Source organism: Acomys minous, assembly GCF_964271855.1.
Source record: "Acomys minous genome assembly, chromosome: 13".
In the NCBI taxonomy this organism is placed as follows: Eukaryota; Metazoa; Chordata; class Mammalia; order Rodentia; family Muridae; genus Acomys; species Acomys minous.
Window position 1 is genome coordinate 95,270,479 of NC_140495.1, and position 24,751 is coordinate 95,295,229.

At 45.0% G+C, this 24,751-nt stretch overlaps 1 protein-coding gene across 2 annotated transcripts in view; it reads right to left on the reverse strand.

The window, feature by feature from the left end:
* Positions 1-24,751, reverse strand: part of ARID5B (AT-rich interaction domain 5B) — a 178,039-nt gene that overhangs the window by 24,501 nt on the left and 128,787 nt on the right. The window contains exons 1-5 of one of the 2 annotated variants that reach the window (XM_084753337.1): positions 20,048-20,464; positions 18,430-18,542; positions 12,277-12,481; positions 10,250-10,302; positions 1,156-1,253 (exon numbers count right to left, since the gene is read on the reverse strand). In XM_084753337.1, the coding sequence (XP_084609463.1) occupies positions 1,156-1,253; positions 10,250-10,302; positions 12,277-12,481; positions 18,430-18,542; positions 20,048-20,051 (473 nt within the window). In that variant the 5' untranslated portion in view covers positions 20,052-20,464. Of the gene's footprint in view, positions 1-1,155; positions 1,254-10,249; positions 10,303-12,276; positions 12,482-18,429; positions 18,543-20,047; positions 20,465-24,751 lie in introns of those variants that run through there. The other variant, XM_084753336.1, reaches the window with a different exon arrangement.

A 24,751-nucleotide genomic window follows, 5' to 3' on the forward strand; every position in this document is an offset into this window, starting at 1 on the left:
TTTAACTTTCTCACTGCTCTGTTCTACTAAATAGGTGTGTCTTGACCTCAGTGTGTATGGACACCATTTAAACACTTGCATGCAAGCATGTACACACACACACACACACACCACACACACACACACACACAACACACACACACACACACACACACACACACACACACAACCTCCCTCCCCTCCTTTGTATTTGAACTCTCCAGCTCTGGATTTGAAGTCACTGCACTTCACTAGTCAGATATGTCCTTTTGTCAGGCTATTTAATCACAGCAACCAGAAAGGAAACTGAGGAAGGAATAGAGGAAGAATTCTGAGTTGACCTCAGGCTTTCGTACCAACTCCACACACATGTGCTCATTTCTTCACATGCACGGACATGTACAAATATCATTACGTACCCCCTCCCCACTTCTATAAGGCAGTACCAGCCGTAAGGAAGCTGGTACAACCGAAACATTAACTGTGGACTTGAAGCACAAACCAAGCATCATTCATGAATTTGCTGCTGTTTCTCAGCAGTGTAGGCACATGGTCCATAACACAAAGAGGGGTAGGGGTGACCACCAAGCCTTTCCCAGGGGCTCTGCTGTGTTTTTTTTTCTTGGTTAAATCATCAGTATTTTTCTGAGATAGAAGGAGATTATTAGAAAACCAAGCCATGCAGAATTTGGCTTGAGATTTCCTTGACTGAAAGAAAGCATATCTATAAGTGAAAAAATGTTAACGAGGTATGGAAAAAAAAAATCCCACATAGAGACATTATCTGAGGCGGCACTGTTGTGAAATGCCTGGCTTCCAGTACTCAGTCACACATTAATCTCATGATAACATTTCCCTTCTTTGTTTTCCAGAAGCCAAAAGATCTCACGGTGAATGAAAGCCTCCTGAGAACTGTCCCTAGCAATCCACACTTGCTGGGGGAAGGGCACTGCCAGACAGGTGGCCACAAGACAAGACCCAAGTAAAGGCACATCTAATTTTAGTCTGAGTAACCAGAGAACACGCTATGCAAAGGAGAATGCTGGGGAGGCTGGCAGGGGTGTTTTCTGACTTCCCAAAGGTCCTTTAGATTCCCTCTATCTTGTTTTTAATCCATAGTCATGGTTAACATGGTTTTTAATTAAGTGAGGATTTTTGCAGGAGATGGCCTCTTACCTTTCGTAGTGTCTGCGAGTGCAGGTGGCCGCGCTGGTGCTCCCAGGGTTACCACCCAACTCGTCATAAATATGTTTCCACTGACGGCGGGCTGTTATCTGAAAAGATGGCAACGAGAGATTCAATCTAGCGCCATGAGAGAGCCTCAGTACCAGGCTCACGTATATGCAACATTCAGAAGAGAACAGACTGCTCTGGACACCCAGAAACGGAGGCTCCAGTGAGTTTAAGGGTGTGGGGGGGGCAGATAATGACTTTATCACAAGATTGCCTGCTTAACAATAAAAAAAAAATGCCTTCTGACTTTTGGTACTGTTTTGTCACCCTTGGCTAACTTCATCTTAAGACACCATGTCTCCACTTATCCGTACAGCTGTTTGCCCAAGGTCCCAAACACATACCCTGTTCCTTTTATGCTATGTGATGTAATACAAAATAAAAGTCACATTTCAACTGAACTGTATGCTTGTTCACCAGCTTAAATGGATCACAGTTGACACTGGCTGCCTGAAGCTGGTGGAGGTGGGTGGCCAGCCACACTTCCTAAATAAAATATCCCCCCCGCCCCCCCCCCACCTCAAACATGCTTATGCATCTTCTGGTCCTTTGAACCATACAGTGTGTTTCCTGCTTTACAACAGAACAAAACAAGACACTAATAGACCGACCATATAGATGAACTGAAAGTGATCAAATTGGTACGAGAATTTACAGTCACCTCAGCTTTCTCTTATCACTACAACAGAGCCTGAATCTGGAGGCGTGTCTATCAAATCTGTTTGTTTTCATTCACATAAGTACAGGAAAATAAGATATCAACCAAATCCCATGGGAATGAACATACTCCAAAGGTGAAATGCTGGCTGTGTACATTGTTGAGTTGGGTAGGTGAAAACAAAGTGGCAAGCAGTAACCTGCCCCACTCAGCATGGTCTCCTTTTACTTTTTTTTTTTTCTCTAAATTTTACTTTTGTACATAGATTACAGTTTTGCAAAATAACAGATGCTATTAGCTGGCCGTTAGCTATTTGGGGTGGGGTGGGGTGGGGCAGGGAGATCACACAGCCCATCAACCACACCTGAGCCTAGTCTCGTATTCCTTGGAAAGTAGGAGGGCAGGACGAGTTCTGACACCTGTGAGGACTATTTCTAAACAGCTTAGGGAGGATGCTGGTACTGGATGTGTAGAGGACAGGGTGGTGGGAAGGTGCCAGTGGGATTTAATGCAAATAAAATAGATGCTTTCACTTAAAAATACCACAGCCCTCACTGTCAGTGGAGTTCCCAGGGGACGCATGCATCAGTGGAGGGAAACGTCAGCCTACAACATAGGCTGTGTTACCAATTCTGATCTAAGGAGGAGGGGAGGGGATGGTGGCAAACGGCAACTGTGCCATTTTTAGTGACAGAAATCCTCTTTTTTCTTAAGCTCCTCTATCGACGCAGGTAAGCCCTCCAGACAAGGTAGAGTCTCACAACTGTTCAACTTCTCATGAAGTCCTCTTAGTCAGTTGATTTCAGTATACAGGGAGGCTTGTTACACATACCAGCAGGAACAGTCTATATGTGAATATATGTGAAATGTTTATGTGTGTAGCAGGCACCAAACAGTAATTATCATAATACATATACATATTTACATATACATAATTGTAACCTCTATTTAGTTTTTAAATGACACAAACTTGGACTGATCTATTATTAGGCAAAAAAAAAGGGGGGGGGGGACACAATTTCTTTTCTCAAAAGTGCCTGAGAGTAGCCTAAGTGTCTCCTGTAGTCACTTCAGAAGCAGTTCCCCCTTTGTTCATCACCGCAAACTGCATTTTACATTTTATAATACACAGTTTGACCTTCTGCTCAGTTTTGCTGTAGCTCATGAGACAGGTGCTGGGATCTCAACCCACAGGTCAGGTGATGGGACTGAGATTCAGGAAGGGCGCATCTCTTGTCTAAAGACACACAGCACAGTGGTAGGAAACCCGGATCCGTACATAGAGTTGCCTTCTGGTACCAAGTGCCAATGTTTTTGTACCATCATCCAAGCTACACCATGGCAGAATGATCTGGAAATACAGCCCATGCCAGGGATGAAGGCTTTTCCAGAGGTCTGAGCCTTTTGGGTTGGGGTTGACAAGACTGAGGACGAAGTGAGGCGTGCTCTACGATCCCTCGCTCTCTCACATTCTGAGGTTAAGTGGTTCTGTCTGTGCACACCCTGCGTCTCTCTAGGTGGAACAGAAGGATGGGGTATGTTCACTAGGGGCATTTTTCTCTTGGATTGCATTTCCCTGTCACTCCTTCGAGGAACTCGTTTAAGATGCTGGGGACTCGGGACATTGCCCTCTACCTGCACTTCATCCTGTTTTTAGCAGACATCGGGTAGTGAGAGTGATGGAGGCTGAAAGGGGGCAGAGGGCAGAAGGCAGAGGAAAGATGAGATGGGCGGGGTGAGGCTGTGGCGGTGGGGGGCGGGGTGAGGCTGTGGCGGTGGGGGGCGGGGTGAGGCTGTGGCGGTGGGGGGCGGGGTGAGGCTGTGGCGGTGGGGGGCGGGGTGAGGCGCCGCAAGCACAGAGGATTAGTAAAGTGAGCAGACCACACTCAAGGGGAAGAACCGATCTGGACACATGTGACAACTTCACACTCCTTTCCCTAGTGTAGGTACAACCGAAGGAACTCAGAAACGTGTCGTTACATTCAGCACACACGTGTGCAGGGCTTTCAAGCACAGGGTTTCCGAAGCGCCCGTTAGAAGTGTACCAAAGCGAGTTCTCCGTGCTGCCATTCGCCTAAGAGTTTTATTAATGAAAATGTCCCGTTGCTTCAAAGATATTTGGGGAGGGTGTACAGAGACATGGCTCGGTGAGTAAAATGCTTGCTCATAAGCACAAGGACCCAGGTTCCATCTCCAGAACTTCCGTTTGGGTGTTGGTGGTGGCTCATGTTTGGTACTCCAGCACTGGGGACGTAGAGGCGGGTGGCTCTCTGGGGCTCAGTGGCCAGTGAGTCTAACCTACTTGGTAAAACGCAGGCCAATGGGAGACTATGTCTCAAAAACAAAACAACAAAGACCGCCCCTGTCCCCCAACACTCAAGGACAAACAGCCTGTCATTTCGACATGCCATGGCGTGGCGGCCATTGCGTTCACTGGCAGCTGCTCTGCATCCTATACCAGACCAGCTGAGGATGAAGCTGCCACCATCTGCCAGCATCCCCTCGGACGGCTCATCTGACTCAGCAAGGTACAAGACAAAATCTGCCAGCAGCAAAACAAAACAAAGCAAGCAAGCAAGCAAACAAACAAACAAACAGAAATCACAAAAAAGAGACACCAAGCAGGGAGGGAGGTAGATTGGGGGTGCCTGCAGGAAGTGGGGAACTGGGGCTCCTGTAGGAAGTGGGAAATTGGGGTGCCTGCAGGAAGTGGGGCATTGGGGAGCCTGCAGGAAGTGGGATATTAGGGTATCTGCAGAAAGTGGAAGTGGGCATTGTTTACGTGATGAAATTGTGAAAGAGTAAATAAATGATATCTATTTGGGGAAAAAAGGGGAGAACACCTGAGGAATGATACCTAAAGTGTTACAAACACGTACGCACGCACGCACACAACTTTAAGATAGCCGCTTTCTAGGGCCCAGGCCTTGGAGTCTTTAATTTCTCTACGTTTTAGGTCCCAAGGATGAAATCATGCTGCTGTCTGGGGGTCTAGTGGAGCAGAGGGAATCAGTAGCTTTTGTGGACTTGAGTTTTTCCAGTGAGTTAAGAACCGGAAGTAAACACAAAGTCAGGGGATGCACATGCTTGCGCCTAGCATTGACTGGGCTGCCTAAGAAACAGAGCTTTGTCTGGTCACCTTAAGAGCAGGCTGAATTCAAAGAAGATTTTTTTTTTTTTTTTTTTTTTTTTTTTTAGTTTTTAGTTTTTTTATTCCTGGTAGTACTCCAGGAACTGAAGCCGTTCTAAACTACATGACATCATCTTTGGCCTGGACCATTCTGAAGTAAGTCACAGGCTTTGTATGTCCAGAATGCTAGGGTAAGGGGCAGAGGATGTCTTCAAATTGATGTCAGAGCTAAAGTCTAGTGTCAAAGTGTAATCCTGCGGGAAGACAAGTGACTTCTCCCAGATGAAAACATCATGGTGCTGCCTCATCGATGGCAAGTGAAGGGGCCGGGAAAGAGTAGTCTGCTGGTGCTCTTTGAGAAGTTTCCCTCAACACCCACTGCGAATTCTACTTTCTCTCAGAATACTTCACTGGGCTTTCTGTCAGGTGGTCATCCACGTGAAGCTATCTGAATAAACTATAGCTAATGTGCTCCCTTACACCTCAGACACTCCCCTAGCAGTAACTGCTGCCCCAGGCACACAGGAAGCACTCTAGCTCAGGGGCAAAGCTCTATCCTTTTCTGCCTCTTGGCCCTGATTTATGAACTAGTATGACCGGAAAGGAAAGACTAGGTAGAAGTCCACTGGATAGAGCGAGTCGTTTCCGGCAACCAATCAAAACACTCGGCCTCAGCATTTTGGGGACTCGAATCTGTTAGATTACATTTATGATGTGTAAACCTACACGTGCAGAGACACTTGATGGGTTTCCAGCAGAGACAGAAGAGGCTGACACAGTTGTGCAGTCCTCAGTCAGCACCACAGACTTAAAAGGAAACTTCTGCTCATCTTTTTTTTTTTTTCCTTCCCTAATTTCAACTGGAGGATCATGAAGAACCGAAATGAAATAATCCGTAATCCACAATTCAAACCAGAAGGTTTGGAATAGTTTATAACCACAAACAAAAACAAGCCATTTAAGATGTTCTTGTTCATAGCCAGAGGGAACTCCAGAGAGCTGCCTTTAGCCAGCCACACAGCAACGCATTGACAAACTTTTCGCTTGAGTTTTGGGCTGGTCCTGAGCAATTATAATATTCAGTATTTACATTATCTACTTATACCTTTCTCATACACACACACACACACACACACACACACACACACACACACATATATATATGTAATCCCCTCAAGAACCAGACATAATCTCAGGTTGTAACTGTTTTGTTTTTGTTTGTTTTTTTAAACTAGGAAACATCAGTATTCTGACAGGTATAGGAGGTAATAACACGAAGGATATGGGGATGTACCTCAGTACTACAGTACTTGCCCACATTCATAAGGCATGGGTCAAACAAACAAACAAACAAACAAACAAAAAACTAGCTTGAAGACAAATTTTCAGTCACTGATAATTTAAGTTTGGTCAAGGGCGTAATCGAAGCCAAGTGCCACAGGGGACAGTCCTACACCTGGTTGGTATAGACTAAAAAGATTATGGTAACAAAAACAAGGACATTAGATCCTTTCTTCCCAAAAATCACTCCTAACATGAAGAAAATATTCTAGATATATGAGAAACTGCTAGGAATAGAAGGCACGAGGGACAGTAATTTCTAAGTCTCTTTCCTCTTACCTATACTATGACAGAGGCAGAGAGAGCTGTGCTGGGTGCACCCAGTAAGCAGGAACGTGAAGAATACCCTAAGGGGCTCACCAGCTAGAATCCAAAGAATGTGATGATAAGGACTAGCAGCAAGCTAGACTCTGAGGACCACCACGGTGGTCTTAGAATCCATGCCTTAGTTTCCTTGTTTGTATAGCTGAGGACGTAAACCGGAAAAGAACAAGGATTCTTTCCCATACAAAGGTTAAGTTAAGAAAAAAAAATTAATGTGTCAAGGTGCTACAATTTCCTTTACTCAAAATGGAAACGGCTCTAAGCTGCATTCACATTTACAGGAACTTCTCACAGAAGGAAAAGAAAAATACTTCTCAGAAACACCGTGCTGTTCCTGAGCCAAGGGAAGACTAATATTCTAGAATGCTCTAGACTACAAAATTAAACCCTTGCTGAATGCCTAAGTTTCGCCAGTCAAAATACTCCTAGAAAAACAAAAATTTTATTGTGTGCCTAGGAGGGCCAAAAAACCTAGATGTAGAATGGTAGAAACAAAGTTTCTACAAGGCCATAGGAAGCAGGAAGCTAGGAAGAGAGGGAGGGAGGGGAAGTTCTTTAAAAAGTCTGTTTATAAGTAGATGAAGAGGGAGGATGCCAATCACATCCTCCATATTTACCCCAGAATATGCATCTCCCACACATGATACTTGGGTATAAGGATTTGAGCTGAAGGCAGATGGGAACAAATGGAAGAAGATCCCATCCTTCCTTATCCTCTTATCATTGGTACAGATTGCCCATGGGAAAGGTACCTTTTACAGTAAGGGGGGGGGGAGGGAAGGGAAGGGAAGGGAAGGGAATGGAAGGGAAGGGAAGAGCAACTGTAGAGGAATGCCTTGATGTGGATGTAGCAGTTGCCAAGCTAATAAAATTGGCAGAAGGACAGGAAGTGGAAGGCGGGGCTTCCAAGGAAGGTAGGGAAAGCATGGAGCAAGACAGTTGGTAGTGGGGCGGGGGGGGGGGGCAGGGGAGGGTGGAGTCAGGAGCAAGATAGTTGAGTTGGTGGAGAGAAGCCAGGAGCGAGACCGTTGGGAGTTGATGGAAAGAAGCCGCCCAAGGGGGATCGGATTGGCAGGTGATTGGGATGTATGTAGGTTATGAGGACGCAGGATTAGAGTAGTTTATTTTAGTTTACTAGTAGATTAGTAGCAGGTTAGATTCTGCCCAGTGTAGTGCTTGCAGCTTTAAAATATACTACAGTTTCATTGTGTCAGTTATTGGCTTCCTAGGCCATACAGACATAATTGCAACAAGCAACTCATCCTTAGATGGGGTGACATCCTTTATGCTCCCTCCCTTCCTTGGCTTACTAAACAGTCCCCAGACCCAGAATCCAAGACCCTTTCTCTCCTGGCCTCACTTTCGTACCTTCACCTGTCAAAACCCTCTCCTCAGCCCCTTGTCCCAGTTGCCAGTCACTATAGGTTGCCTGATCTCTCCGTACTGAAATGTTCTCCCTAAGAGAAATAATTTGTAGCTGGATCCAGCACATCCCCTTCATCTCCTGCAGACCATCTCAGAGCATCCTTAATCCAACACACCCACGTGCAGGCCAGCCCCGCACATGGGAGCCATGAAGCCTCCTTCCTTTCTTTCTACAAGGGAGAGCTCTTTGTTTCCACAGGGCAATCTATGGTCTTTTTAAAAAAACTCACTCGCAATTTAATGACGGATTCTCCTGAAAGTAAGTCCTTTTAAGGATCAGGATGGCTAGCCCAAATCTGTCCTTTCTTCCATGTTTTCTAATGTATACCTCACATGCATATGGCGGCCAGTAAATACATGGTCAGGTGACATGCTAGTTTATGGTCATTTATTCACCCGACCAAAGAATAAGTTCTATTTGTCCAAAAGTACTGATGATGTACCCCCCAAAACTATCTGAACTTTCTTCTGTATGTTCTACACCAACTTGGTATCATGTAAAGACACAAGAGATACAAAAGCAGGAAGCACTAACTTTGTGATATCTGTTGTATCCTTCCTTCCAGTTCGTGGCATGAAGCTCCCGAATTTGAAAGCAACATTTCATAACATTGTGCAAATATCGTGTAAGCAAGCGTGGTCACAGTTCATAAAAGTGCAGCCTCATATTCTTCATGTTGAAAGATCAGCTTACAGGTCTAGGCTGAGGCTGACCTCTGAGCTCTAAGACTACGTTTCACACAGAGCAGAGCTATAATTAGCTTAAGATCTTGCAGAACCATAAGCTCTCACTGTGGCAGGGAGTCTATATCCTAAGTCATCAACCGATTTAGCCAAGTTAAAAAAAAAATATTTATTTTTTGCACTGGGTACTTTTATAAAACAAATCTTTGAAGTAAACTTGCATCTATAAAATGAATATTTTACATGTGTTTGTGTGTTAAGGCTTTTTTATAAACACACATGTTCCTGTACATTAAGCAGTTTATAAATTGACATTCTCACATCAAACACTTTTTTAGTCTGGACCCCTAGCAAATATCTCTATGGTAAATACTAGATTATCTGACTCAAACAGCACTTCCTGTGTTTTCCTGTGCCCAGATTCTGACATCAAACTGTTCTATTCGTTTGTGGAACAATATGCGTTATATGGCAAGAACCACTGGTTTAGGGCTTGGGGTAAAAATGAATATCGTCTTCTTGACTCTGTGTCTGTTGCTGTCATTTTATACAGTGCAGCGATCTCTTGGATTACTTCTTAAGGGAAGAAAAAAAAATGATTTCCCACTCAAATTGCCAGAGGAACTATACAACTTAATCTGATCATGGTGTGGGACAGAAAACATACTCAGTGACGTCATCTCCCTATGTCAATTAACTTTATTACAGATGTCGTCTCTCTGAGCTACGTTAATGCAGATCCACCTCCACCCCTCCCCCCCCTATTTCAAGATCTTAATCTCAGTTTGTCTCTCTAATAGTTTATTGGCTCAGAAATACACGCTGTAAAAATCCATGGCCATCAAATTTTCCCGTGGGCTAAAAATAACCCACTCCTGTCAGTTAGAATTAGCTGATAAAAAATGTCAGAGCCTGTTCTGAATAGATCTGATAACTTCCTGTTTATGTAGCAGTGACCCTTGTCTAATAAAGCATCTTTGCCCTAAAATGAGAGGCGGCTCTGCTGTATTCTATTCCTTAATGGCCAATCCTGATTACTTCTGAAAGCCTTTAATACATTTCCCATATTAGACATGAACAGATGTCAGGTAGGTTGCCAAGGGAGATTTCTTTTATGCAATCTTGGCTTGTTGTACAATAATAGCCCTTTCTCAACATGGGAAAAAAAAAATTACAGACGCAACTCATTTCCCTGACAGGGGAGAGAGTTACATATGTTTTCCACTTGTAGTTTTTACGACGAGTTTACAGTTTTGCCAAACCTGGAACTAATTGGGACCGTTTCCAAAAGTGGCCCAATAAACCCCCCCCCCCCCCAAAGTGTAAGAGCCAGTGGGAAAGGCAGCCAGTGATGGCTTGCTTTTCAGTTTCTTCCATTTTGGCCAAAGACAGGGTGGTGGAGAGAGGTGGGGCTGGGGTGGTGGTAGTGGGGTCAGATTGTGAAATTATTTCATTTAAGTTGCTTAAACACTTACTGTTTCATATCCTCCAAGTTTTTGAGCAGCTTGAAACATAGTCCAAAGGTTAACTGTTAGAGGGACAATAAGTATTTAGATAAGCATTGCATTAACACATTTCCAAGAAATGTCAATTCAAACATTTTGTTTTGTTTTTCAATGAGAAAGAGAAAGAAAAAAAAAATCGACTGTACCCCCGGAGAGCTAAATTTCTAGGAATCAATTTAACCAGGGGGGGGACACATTTGACATTATAGGATCTACTGTGCTTAACACTTAAAAAATATTTCTTGAGAGATGGTCACAAGACTCCAGAGGCTGTGGGACTTTAAAGGACAAATAGCACATAGGTTTGTTTGTGTTATCTTCTGCAAAGGAAGAGACCAGGCTGGAAGGACCTTGGGGAGTGTGTGGGAATTCAGAACAGGGTGGGTCTTGCTCAGTGCTCAAAGAGAAGCCCTTGGTGGAATGGTAATGCCTCCTTCTGATAAGATTTCTCAGCGATCAATAAACAGTCACTTTAATAAGCGATCACACTTCTTAGACTGTTTGATAGCGAGGCTATATTAAAGGATCATGTTGTATTTTTGCCAACATGTGGCTGGCATGTGGGTAGAGAAAAGGCAGATCACATGCCAGGCATGAGTCATACAGTAAGAAGAGGATAGTTATTCACAGAGAAATGGGGTCATGAGCCCATTAGCTCCCTAACTGTGCCTGTGGGATATCCTGCGTGATGTTAAGAAAAAAAAATGCATTTAAAACAAAAAAAACAAACAGACAACAAATCCTGTGAACAGAGTTTGTGTGCTTATGCTGTCAAACAGCATGGCACAATCAGGGTTGAGATTTTTTTTTTCTGTTGTTCATTTTGTACCAGATACCTTGGACTGTGAGAATATTGGACTTCAAGCAATCCTTTGGCATGGGAAATGAGCAGAATGGGAATTAAGCATTAAAAAGGTTCTTTGGCACAACATGTTTGCGAAGCCATACTGAACCTTGCACTGTTTCAAAGCTATCAAAAGCCCCGCCTCGGCCTTGGTCTCATCTGAATTGTTGATAATGGGACAGCGCTCTTCACAGAACATTGATTTTACTTCTATTTCAAGCAGCCAGTTTTCAGACAAACACTGTAATCATCTGTCGTTATATAAGTTTATAATGGCTGCGAGTGCTCCCTTGCAATCAGTGCCAATTGCTATTAGCTATGTAAATTGTTATATAAAACATACAGGTTTGACTTTCGTCATCAGAATGACACATGGTTTTAATCTAGAAAGATGCATTTAGAGAAAATACTATTTTTCAAGCCAGAGGGGCTCATGGCTTTGTGCACCAGGAAATCCAGCCAGAGCAAGGTATATGTTTGGCTGTGAACTCAAGGGCAGGATCTGGATTTTTCTTTTCTTTTTCAATGGAATTCTGCTCAAGCTCTGAGTTTCCTTAGTTCTACACAAAGACCCTTAGATGCATAGGCAGCTTGAAGTTGCTCCAAACTGGGACTTCTCTTCAAGATTTTATCTCATGTTTTCCGTGAATTCAGACTTAAAAAAACAAAAACAAAAACCTAGTTTAGGAGTAAGGGAATGTTTTTTGTTTTGTTTTGTTTTGTTTTCTTTGTGGCTGTTTGGTCCACTTTTAAACATCTTCCTTTTAGAAGCTGTCTCTGACCAGCAACATCTGGGCCCGATAAGGCTACATCATCATCATTATCTCATAAGAAAGGAGTTGCAGACACTCCAGATTGACAAAACAGAAAGCAAGAGGCTTTCGACATGTCTATTTCCAGTCATCATCCTTGGACTCCCCGCCTATAAATACCTCTGCGATTGTCCCAGAAGGCAACAATGCAGCGGCAAGAGGCAGGGAGAAAATTCTTGGCTTGGACAATTTGTGGATCTACTATAAACAGAAAACACCCTGCCTAGATTAGGGTTTCAACATAATCACTAGTCAAAAAGAAAGAAAAAAAAATTCCACTCCCTCCCCTTTGCTAATTCAAAGAATCTGATATTTCAGAACAAAAAAACAAGTATACTTACTCTGTTTGAAACCCAAGTAGGGAATTCGCTCTATGGGCGTTTTTCTTTCTTTCATGTATTTATAAAGCGCCACTAAGAAGGCTTGTTCATCTGCCCTGCACTCTTCACCAATGGACAGCTTTGGCTTGTCTTCATTTGAGGCTTTTTTACAGTTATTGTGGTTATTCTTCGACTTGGTCAAGGCTGACCTGGCCTCCCCTTTCACCTGGGAAAATAATAACAACAGTATATCAAATCAAGCCCAGCCTTCCAAGGCTTGCGAAGACTTATCTAAGTGACACTTTCTCCTGAAGCAAGGTAGGGGCACCAGAAGAAAGCCTTGAGTAAGAACTGTCCTCTACAATGGGGACCACCTGGTAAACACAGATGGGCTTTTGTGCCCTATTAGCCTTGATGGCAAGCACCCAAGTCTAGCATGAGTGGGATCTGAAAATGCACGGTGGTGCTGAATGTCAATAAAACTTTATTGACAAACAGGTGTTCAGAGTTGCCACAGTAGGCCTAGTGGTGCCAGTGTCCTTTGTATAATTAATGGTAGATTCATGTCAAACCAGAAATCTGCTGATGTCTGGAAGGATGACGGCTTTCCCTCTTGATACATTTTTCTTCCCAAAGGCTGCCACCATTAATGTTGGTGATGAAACCTTGCTTTCATAATAATAGCCCAGTACTATATATATCACATACGGAAAAGAGACATATTTGTTTCTTTGTGTAAACTTATCATCCTCTTCTTTCTAGACACCTGGAAGAGCTTTCCATGTTGGGATATACCAGCAAGGTCATTGTCACGTGTCACCTGAGGGTGATGCCCACACGTAACCCCCGAGCAGTATACCTAAAAGCAGACTCTTTAATAAAGACTTGGTGCTTTTTCCATTAGCTGCAATGTAACAGGAAATGTTCTCTTGCCAGAAAAGAAAGAGTAGAGGGCAGCTAAAACCCAAACAGACAAATGGAAAGCGCCCCTCCCACCACCTCTTCAACAAACTAAGACATTAATGGAGGCTGACGCGCCACGGTTCTTCCTTCTACACCATGGGCAAGCTTTGGAGCTTGGCTAACCTAATGTTCCCTGCTCGGGGCCATGTTGTACAGCGGCCTTTGATGGCTGTTAAATATAACGCTAAGTTGCTGAGTTATTTTAATTGTAAAAGGGGGAAGTACAAAGGGTCAGACTCAGAGTTCAAATGCACCCATGGGGAATGTGTACATTCCAATATTCTTTACATCTCCTGGCTGACATCGGGCAGGAAGAGGGCAAATGCCGGGGAACGCTGTGAATAAAATTACGTCCCACAGATTCTGCGCTCTTCTCTGTTTCAGAGGTCTTATTCTCCGCGGATTCTTCTGAGTCCTAAGCACTTGAAAAGGTTTCTGTTTATTTATTGAAGGGGGAACACATCCTCTCTAAAAGGGCTTCCTTACTGCGCATTCTCTCAAGTGAGCATACAGCTTTAATTTCTTCAGACTGATCTCACACTAATAAAAACCTCCCCTCCCAGGCAACTCAGTGGGGCCAACTAGAGGAGATCTTGATTTTTAAGGGGCTGTGGGAATGGGGTGAAAATGTGTTCTGCCATGTAGAATTTTTACTGACACTATTCTCAAACTTTTGCACTTGGTGACATTTTAGGAAGAAAGACATCCTGTGACTCTTTATGGCATCATCACCTTTCGTTGCCAAGTTTCAGGTCGATGAGCCTAAACTTACGCGTTTCATAATTTATTAGCCTCTGACACCATTAAACCATCCTAGTTTTTGTCTTTATCACCTTATTTGTTTACATCAGTACCCAAGTGATTTTAGAGATCTCACTGGCATACCTCCTTCTCTCACTGGGATCCAATCTTACAGATTAGGTTACATTGGCAGCCTTGCCAACAAGCCCCAAGGACCTGCTTATCTCTCTCCACCTCCCCTGCACTGGTCTTAGAAGTATGTGCAACCACACCAGCTTTTAAACAAACCATCAAACAAACAAACATGTGTTCTCTGGATTGAACTGAGGTCTTCATGTTTGCAAGGCAAGCATCTTAAGTCCCTGAGCTGTCTCCTTAAAGCTTATGCTCACAACTCTCATGAAGTAGGTTACTATCATCATAAAAATCTAGAAACTGAGGCACAGGCAGAATGCGCAACATGTTTAAGTACATAAGATAAACTTAATAATAATAATAATAATAATAAAGTTAAGCCAGTAGTCAAAACAGACTTTCAGTTAAAAAGCACATCTTATTTCCGGGCATTATAACATCGACTGCTGAGAAATATGATTTGTCAAGTCACATAAAAAAACAAGATTTGATGGCTTTCAAGTCATAAGAGCTTCTTTTCTTCCATTGTGCACCCAGCCAATCAAGAGAAAGAATCCTATACCCATGGGGGCCTCCAGTGAGCTACATAAACTTATATGATGCTTCACCTAGGCTATGTTAGTGTCCACAGAACTGCGAAAAGGCAGTTGGGTAGACCTATTTTATAGGCGGAAAAACTGAGCCTCACCGAGGCTGGAGGTCTGGGTGCATGACTACTGAGGTGCAAATGCCTAAGTTTGGAACTGGGTCTACCTGCCTCCAAACCTCAGTCATGCACAGGGGAGTAGAGCTAAGAGCTGGGTATAAAACAGGTTGAGCCTTAAGTTTGCAGTGGTAACAAACCGATTATACCTGAGGGGGCTATGATGTGTGCTGAACTGTCTGCTTGTATGTGTGAGAATAGAAATGGAAGGAAAGCACATGGGTGGAAAGCTAGGGCTGAAGTCGTTCACCCTCTCTGTTCATGACAAAGGCTCCAAGTAAGACCATGATGCCACCTGCTGCACCATCCTGCATTCCAGGGTTCCCTCTAAGAGGATGAAGGATGCTCACCAAGAAGGTAACCACTGAGTGGTGGTTTGCATTGCAGACTAGCTCCATGCACAGTTTCTCAGTGAGTGCGAGTGAGCGTCTTGTTTCCATGTAAGACCCAGTCAAGTCACTATCTATATGTTTTCCCCCACATTTACTCAAAAGCTTCTCAGCATTTCAGCCTACTGAATTACTGTAATCTCCACATTAAAATGGAAATAGCGGCTAGTCCTCCTGTAGACCTTGAGAAAGTGTGGCCTTTTAAGGGTGGCAGTTAGCATCCTGACCTGAATGCTACTAAGAGCTCTGGGGTTTTCAGGATGATTGACAGCATGCTAATTAGAGAAGCAACATTTAATGTTCTCGGTGAAGCTATGTACCTATTCGATACTAAACCACATTCTTCTACAGAACTGGGTTATCGCTACTCTATCAACAGAGCTAGCCAGCTGTGCTGAACCAGCAACAAACAGACTACACCTCTAATCCTGCCATGGTCAAAAACTTGGGAGGAGACCCTCAGCTTCTTGGTAAGGCAAGGGTGATCATTTCTGGGGACAGGTTCAAGGACCGAATGAGATGAATGGCAATGAAACTAATGCAAGCTTCACACCTACAACACAAAAGGCCAAAGATGTGACAGCATGAAAGGACACGCAGCGTAGCATATGCCTTTCCACATTCCATTAAGCAAGGAAACCACCCGTTACATGTCTAGGCTTTAGAAAACGCTTAACACACACACACATACACAACTATACACACACGCACATGCACAAAATGATATGCTTTCTATCAGCAGAGATCTAAGCCAGGAAGACCCCTCCCGTAAGGTCGATCAAGCGTCAGTCATGGACCTGCTCCCGTAAATGGCCCTGTCAGGTGGTAGGATCGGAGCTGATCTTATTCCCAATGCCCTCCCAGGGTGCTTTTCCTCCTCCCGAGACATGTGCTGTCTTCAGAATGCCACGGAATCCTCTCTCCAGGAAAAACAGTGTATTACAAAGATGTTGTCCTGTTAACTTCAAGAGAGTGAAAACTTTGGAAGGTGACATCACGACCACAGAAAAGCCAGTGCATCCATTCTACAAACTTTCCTGTGTGCAGCTTTAGGAGGCTCGCGTTTATCCATAGTTAGAAATGCCTTGTCTGAAGCACTTTTGAAAACACACACCATTCTGGGAGCCAAGCGGCTCACCGTCACACAAAAGTGGTCCAGGTTCTGGAAATAAGCAGATGGCTGTAGGCTTAGCTTCCTCATTACGACATTTCGTGGTGAAAAGGCTGCTTTCAGACCCAAACGCCTTTTCAAATGGCTCTCGTGGTCCCAAGTATGGCTTGTTCCTCCTGAAGCATTCTCCAGACAGGTGCCCACAGATACGCTCCCCACGCTTTAACATCAATCCTTCCCAATTAGTGGGTTTTTCCAGACCAGTTAGAAGTATCCGAGGTAAGAGTGTAATCCAAGGCTCCAAAAGGAGCCAAGACGCTCGACCCATTCCCAGGCGCTGACCACAGCCCACGGACATTGGAAGGATGGTACATCCCAGGCTGACCATTGTCAGCGGCAGCAGTAGTAGAAGGCGGGGTGAAGGAGAACCCAGGCTTGGCTGTCATCCCTCACACAGAGAATCAGCCAATGAACATTTAACACAGTCCATGTGTTCAGTAGCCATCTGTTTCTCCTGTTCTTTTCCGAGTTCTAGTCTGAGTTTTGTAATTCCCACACCATTAGTAGTAACTCCAAATAACAAGGATTGGTGCTTTGTCCCAGTAGGTGCAGATTTAGAACGTTCTGGAAGAAGCACAGCATGAGCCCTGCGTTCTCTGTCGAATGTCACCATCCATCGCAAAACCTTGCTCCAGCTCCATTACCTTGCAGGACTCCCAGGCTGTGCTTCAGGGGGTGAAGTGATCCTGCTGCTGCCATTCAAGGCCATAGGAAGCAAGGCCCTGGGTTCCAGGCCTAAGTTACTCAACTCGCCCGAAAATGACCTTCAGGGTATCCATGCGTGCTCAGGTGCACAAGTTAAATGAGTAGGGGGGAAAGCAGCTTCACAGAATGCTGGGCTTGAATTTAGCCAGAAAATTAAAAAAAAAAAAAAAAGAAAGAAAGAAAGAAAGAAAGAAAGAAACACATGCTTCCGTAGATTGGCTTTAAAATGAAATCAAACAAACAAACAACAAAAACCTTTCAAATCTAGGGAGCATGGCAAATTCCTAACCAAAGAGCCTTCAGAACTTTGTGTTAAGAGTTGTATTTGAAGACAAGGTTTTATGGAATGAAAAGGTCCACGGGTTCACTTCATACACTGGGAGGGGGACAGAGGACACCGCGGAACCAACAGCAGGCGGGGCCACGTGAAGCTCAGCCCGTTCTTTTTCTGTGTCGGAATCTTCACCGACAATCAATATGCCCCGACACACTGCGCTCCAGCGCTCAGATCTGGAAATGCGTTTGCTAATTCCACTCTTGATCTTTGATTCTGACCTAGATGGATTAGAACTGTCTTTGGCCCAGAAACAACACCAAACACAAACACCCGAGAGCCAGAATGTGGAAATGTGACCCAGGCTCACAGAAGTCAAAAAGATAAGTCTAAAAATATGAAGTGACAGTTCACTAAATACTTCAGGCACACACTTCAAAGGGTCCAAAGAATGCTCATTCAAAACGGGCCAAGAGGCCTCTAAAGTAAATGCTTTCTTTCTGCAGCCAGAGAGATCTTTAAAATCCATAGGCACCTCTGTGTGCACGCATATAAATAGTTTTCCACGTGTCTCTAATTCGCTCTAATATGAATTAGAGGTGACTTGGGGAGGGGGGGGGGGAACATGACCAAAAAGATTAATTCTAGCCACGTCTAATTTCATCCCTAGTTAATCTCTGAGGCATATTTAGATGTGTACACTCAGAGACAGGATGGTTCAGCTGGTCTATTTTTGATATGAGCAGAGTAAACTATGTCATTGTGTCATCTAGGATGAAATCTCAGCCTGAGTGACGCGGGCGCTTAATCATGTCCTTTACCCAACACGCCAAACCGGGAGGGGAGGTGGGAAGTCTTTCTGTTGACTAATCAAAATGCTTACTTGCTTCCAACCAGATTCTCCCCACCCCCAGCCACTAGAGAAGTGTCCAGTCCAGACACGGCCTAAGCTTGAAAAGCTTCAGAAGGCCAATGCTCGGGTTATGAATTGAACACGGTCACCAAAACACCAGATCTCAGAGAGGTCAAAGGGGGAAAAAAAAATCAAAAGAAACATCAATCAGGAGGCGTCTTAGTGGACGACAGGTCATACCTTATTGATAGCTTTACCATCACAGTTATTGTTGGAATCCTTGGAGCCACTGAAGGACTCTCTTCTCTGGGGACCTGTTTTCTTTTTCCGAGGTCTGCCTTTAAGATTTGGCGCTGAAAACAAATGGAGAATCATTGTCATAAGTCTTTCAGTAAAAGACCCAGAAACTTACTACAGTGCTCTCTGCTCCGGTGGCCCTGGCAGCCACCAACTCTCTCTGAAGGAACCTTGGTAGATGCGAGACTTTCTGTATACGTCCCTCAAAGGAAATGATGAACTTGCCCAAGTCTAATGAATATAAATAAAATGAGGGCGACAAGGAAGAAACACGTGCCCCCTCCTGTGTGTACTACTCCACTACCTCTGTGCACTGCCTAACCCCCACCCTTACCCCCAGTAAACACTGTCAAAATAGAAGTACCCCTGGCCAGACTTGGAGATCACTCCTCCTGTTTGTTTGGTATCTTGGTTTTAAAAGCCCAAATGGGCACGCCAGCCTGTGATGTCATCATAGTCAAGTAACATCTGAAAACATCACTCCAAGAGTTTAGAGACAGCAGTGTTTTCTCAAATCACCACACCGATAAAAGAGAGGTGGGGGGGGGGCAGGTGGGGGGGGAGGTGGGGGGGTGGTGAACAGACTCACAGTAACAAGCTGCTATTAAGCGCATTTTCTAATAATATTGTGGCCAGCGGGTCTCATATCTCAGCGGATCTGGCAAAGACATTGAGTCAGCGTGTTCTCTTCTCCTCCCTCAATGTATTTTTATGCAGATTGGGAGAGTTATTTAAAATAAATCCCAAAGCTAACCTGGGGTTAGCCTGACTCCTGTGGAGGCTGGGGTGTGTGTGTGTGTGTGTGTGTGTGTGTGTGTGTGTGTGTGTGTGTGTGTGTGTGTGTGTGTGTGTGTGTGTGTGTTATTAAAGCCATAGTTACAAACAACACAGGTGATAAGGAACTAGGGCTGTTTAAGGGATGTTCTGACTGCCCCACTCCCAGCTCTCACATTCAACTTTATCAGTAACTTAAGTCTTAAAAAACAAAAAAAAAATCTAAAACCAACCAACTCATTGAACTGCCCGTTAACTAACTCCAAACAAAAGCGATTTCCCTAAATTATCTCTCCGGAGCTCTTAGAGCACCCATATTTTTATTACTTTTGGCAACAGTTATGAAGGAAAAAATAATCATATCTGAACAGCTGGAAGCCTCTTTATTGTTATTCATCTCAAAACACACACACACACACACACACACACACACACACACACACACACACACACACACGGTTAGCTGGTGCCTTTAGGCCGGTTCAGGTTGGACTCAATTACCATACACATGACTTCCTACGAGTTTGTTTTTCTGCTGCGGTTACTGTTAGGAGCTTTACTGTCAGTGAGACTCAGTTAAGGCAACTCTCTCTTTACAATCAACGTGGGGAGTGTGAGTTAAGAAGCAGTTTCCGGAGGCTCAGGCTTCCCCTTCCCAAACTACCGTCCTCATCTCATTTTCGGTTCCTCAAAACCGCTGGCCATAAAGTCCATTCCAGAAAACCTGCCTGGAATTATCAGACATAAACTCACAAGCAGAAGCAAGCAAAGAGAAAATAGACATTACCCATTCCAGCCGTCACACATCTGCCTGATTGACGCCTGCGCTCAGGAAAGCTCCGGCAGGGGACTGTTCCCTAGCCTCATCCCTGGAAGTCCGGACTTGGTGTGGGTATCAGCTTCCTTAGCGGCGAGGAGGCTCAGCGCTGCTCACAGCTCCCCTCCCCCGGCAGGCAGCTCCATTACTCATGTAAACACACAGCAGTGACTAGCACGGGTGTGTGGGATGGGCTCTGAGCTCCGAGCACTTAGGGGGAGCTGCCAGACTGGCAGGGAAGGCTGGGCTCTCTCCTCCTCCCTGGCTGGGCTTGCTGACTGCGCCCAGCTTGTTTGGTGGCTCCTGACCTCTGGCTCCGTGGTGGGAGCTCTGAGCCCAGTTCCGAGAACTTGCTACGGTCCACAGCCTGGAGCCAGGGTGTGGACTGTTTTGTTTAGAGGAGTTTGTGTAGCTCGGAAGCTTTTCCGCAATGACCAAAGTGCCTAGGAGGCTTTAATGACTGCTGGAGTAGGACGTGTTTTCAAGTCCCCTTATCAAAATAATAGTCCAGCAGTGAGCAGGCAGAGGCAAACGGGTTTGAGAGAAGCGCGCTGAGAGATCCCAGCAGCACTAACCAGAGACAGAACAATATGGCCTCTGTTCCGAGACTTGTCACTGTCATCTTTCCCCTCCTCACAGTTTTGAAAAGCACTTAAGACCTAAAAGGCATTTATTTCCGGAAAAGCCTTCATAGCCCTAAGGCCCTATCCAAAGACCAAGCTCACACTGAACATGGCATTTTAAATAGCAAGGCAAAGGTTCCAAGAAGCTATAAGACCCATCCCTAAACTGGGTCAATCTCCTTCATCTTTGGGGCTGTTTTCAGAACCTAGAGACCCAGCAGATTCTGAGAACTACAGATTTAGAACAGAGGACGCTAGCGTACTGATCACACAACTCTAAGCATGGTTTTATGAAGTGGGGTCTTTGGTTCAGAATTGGCCAAGCCCTGGAATGTTCTAGGCTAGCTGGACAGGCAAATGCAAACCGTTCTTTACTTCCAACTAGGACCTCTCACCCCCACCCCAGCATATTCATTGTATCCTTTGTATAGTAGTACTTGAGCTATATGGTTTTTGGGAGGTGGTATTAATATACCCGATTGGACTATTTCTTAAGGGTGGGGCCATTGGATTCACCTCTCATCTGCATAACACTGGGGAGGTAGCGTTGTGTCACCTGAATTTGGTGAATGAACAAATGACTAATGGAAACGCAGATGCCCACGTACTCCTCACATCCTCGTAAGTGGAGCCTGCCAACTGGATCACGTGGTACATGTGTCACCCTGGGAACCTTTACACCTCACACCGGATGCTCTGGCAACCTAAGCTAGTAGCTTGAGGTGACACTGAGACAATGAGAGGCCCAAGGATTTGCGCCCCTGCCTACTGTTAAACCTTTGCCTTAACCATAGCCTTGCGCCACATGTCAGTCACAGACCGTAATGAGCCAGGGGCAGTGGACAATGAAGAAACGGTGACCAGTCCCTCATAATGCGCACACGCGCGCGCGCGCGCGCGCGCGCGCACACACACACACACACACACACACACACACACACATCAGTGGCGCCTTGTGACTGAGGCATTGGGGGAAATAACAGATATTCTGCACCTAGGCTATGCCTGTTTTCTTCCAAGGCAGAGAAAGAAATCTTTCTCTAGACCGGTGAGGGAAAGTGATGGTGTGTGGCCATCAGAGCAGCGTGGGGCTTTGCATTTCATTGATTCATGGGAGAAACAGCCCTGTCCCTTCCAGCCACCCTGGATACTATGTTTACTACCTCCTGGAAAGCTAGTGTCAAAACCCAAGATCCCGAAGCTCAACTTGGAGCTGGCTCCTGCTTTAGGGAGGAAAGATCTCTCTCAGGCGGAAGCTTTGCTCCCACCAGTTCCAAGTAAAACAAGTAACACTGTATCGTCCGTCCGAGAGGCTTCTTCCGGCAGCAGATGGGAACAGATGCAAAGACCCACAGCCAGATATGACACAGAGAGAGAGAGAGAGTCTACATTGGCAGTCTCCATCAGATCCCCTCCCTCAGGGCTCGGAAGAGGAGGCAGAAAGAGTATAAGAGGAAAAGGGAATAAAGGATACCAGGAGAGCAAGGCCCTCTGAACCAACTAAGCAAGGTACATATGAGCTCTCAAGAGGCTGAAGCTGCAAGTGCTGGTGTGTGCACCAGCCCCTCAGAGCACACATTATAGCTATTAGCTTAGTGTTTCCACAGGACCCCTGACTGTGAGGAGGAGTGGGTCTCTGACTCCTGTGCCTGCTCTTGGGACTCTTTCCTCCTGCTGGGTTGCCATGACCAACTTCGATATGAGAGTTTTTGCGCCATCTTATTATATCTTATTTTGTCTTGCTTGGTTGCTGTCTCTCAAAAACTCTTCTTTCCTGATGAGAGGTGGAAAAGGAGGCGCAGGAGGGAGGAACTGGGCGGAGTAGGGGGAGGGGAAACCATAGTCAAGATATATTGTAGGAGATAAGAATCTACTTTCAATTTTTAAAAAATTTAAAAATAAAAAAAAGTAAGACAACAAAACCACAAAAACAAAGTGGCACTGTAAAGCTAGCCTCATTACAGCCACTTTCATTTGTACGTATACAACTCATAACCCAGTGTAGTCCTGGGTCCGCAGGGCTCAGTAAGTTAGTAAGAGTTTTTTGAGGGAGGGGGCTGGTGTATTTTGATGCTGGAAAGATGAAAGATGTCTCGACAGTTAAGAGCACATACTCCTGTCATAGAGTAAGTCCAGTCTTCAGCCCCCACCATCCAGTGGCCTGAGCCGCCGGTAACTCCAGATCCCGGGGATCTGATGCCCTCTCCTGGCCTCAGAGGGTACTTGCACTCCCACACACCTCCCCCACCCCACCCCCCACACCCCATACAGGTGATTTTTTGCTGCAAGACCTCTTAACCAGTGAGCCCTCTGTAATAGCGCTTTAAACGCCCTCAATGTGTTAACACTCGTAAGACAATAGTGCCTCATCCTTTTTGGATACTTTTTGGAGTGCCAGCCACTGGCTCTGCCCTCCAAAACTAACTCCTCTAAAACACGCAGCAAACCCAGGAGGTCAGCACTGTTACTATCCTCTGTATTCTACAGATCAGAGAAACTGAGGCTAAGATAAAGTCAGCCTTCTCAGACCATGCAACTGATTCTTGGTGACCTGATTGCTGCCTGAGCAACTGCAGTTTACCCGGGGGTGGGGGTGGGGTGGGGTCCCTACTTTCTTCAAATTCTTTCTGTCCAACACCTGAGTTCCCATACTTTCACCCCACTTCTTAATGAATAACCCCTCTGGCAGCCTACAACCATTACCCAAGCACACTCAGATGTCACTTGCTTCTGTGAGCCTAGCATGCACACAGCCTCTCACGGACCCCACAGAGATCAGGGTCCCCTTCAGTTCTGAGTCCGACAACAATTCCCCTCAATGCATTGAAGCCAATGAAACTTGGTCAAAGCGCCATGCCGAGACCCCTTTACAGTGGGGTCTTTGGGTTTATTAGTGAGAGGCTTCTGTGGTTGAAACAAACAAACAAACAAACAGACAAACAACCCCCCTTTTCTCTTTAATTGTCCATCTGTCCATCCCCCCTGCCAATTCACACATGCTCACGCTTGATAAGTTCTGCTATTCCTACAGGTATTGACCCCCGAAAAAGCAAGCTGCCTCCATGTGCAGACGCCCTGACATCTAGTCTTACATACCCCTACGCCGTTGTTTTCTTCTGTTAACATGTCGTTATCGGAGCTTCTTGACAACAGAACACAACAGTTTGTTGTTAAGCTTTTTTCTTAAAGGGTCTGTGTATTAAAAAAAAAAAAAAAAAAAAAAGGAGGAGCTTGTATGTATTCTCTTCGCTGTGAGTTTAGACAAGTGACTCAGCCAGGGAGCTCAGGTGTGGAAACTCATCTCAGCCTAGATTCTTGAAATAATAGTAAAACAAATGAAATTCACCCAGTCGCTGGCAAAGGCCATAGCTTTCAGCTTAGATGCTGCTGGTGTGTGTGTGTGTGTATTTGTGTGTGTGTGTTTGTTTTATTATTTTTATTTTTTTGACTCCTCCCCTTTGCTGTGTTCTTCCTGTCATGGCCGTCATTTTTACTTTATGTTTTTAATGCCATTTATGCTCTTGGAAATCCTACAGCTCTAAAAGCTCACCAACAAGCAAAGAACCCCCCCCTTCTTCCCATTTTGCCCCGCCCCCTCCACCCTACCCCCACCCAGGGCAGCTACATATCTTTGTGTCTACTGAGACATATAGGGTTGTTTCCTATATGCTACTTGCTTCCAGGGAGGACCTGGAAATAGGGGGATGGGAAAACCAAACATCATTTCCCCAAGTGTTGACCCCTTGCTGGTGGCAGGGAGGGGGAGGGGGGTGTTCAACGTCTACAGGAGGAGGTGAGTGGAGCATTAACTTGTTGCATTTTCAAGTCCCCTGCATTTTAAATATAAGCCAAAAAGCAAACACCGCTGATGGAAATCTCAAGTGCTGGCTGACTTTGCTCTGTGTGTACTCCTTGTTCCTGAAAATATGCTGCATTTCTATAATGCCTTTCCTCTGAGGATAGTGAGGTACTAGGATTTTTTTTTCCTTAACAGATAATCATCTTAAAATACCCTGGCAAGTTTCAGCATGGAATATTGCTCTTTCTGAAA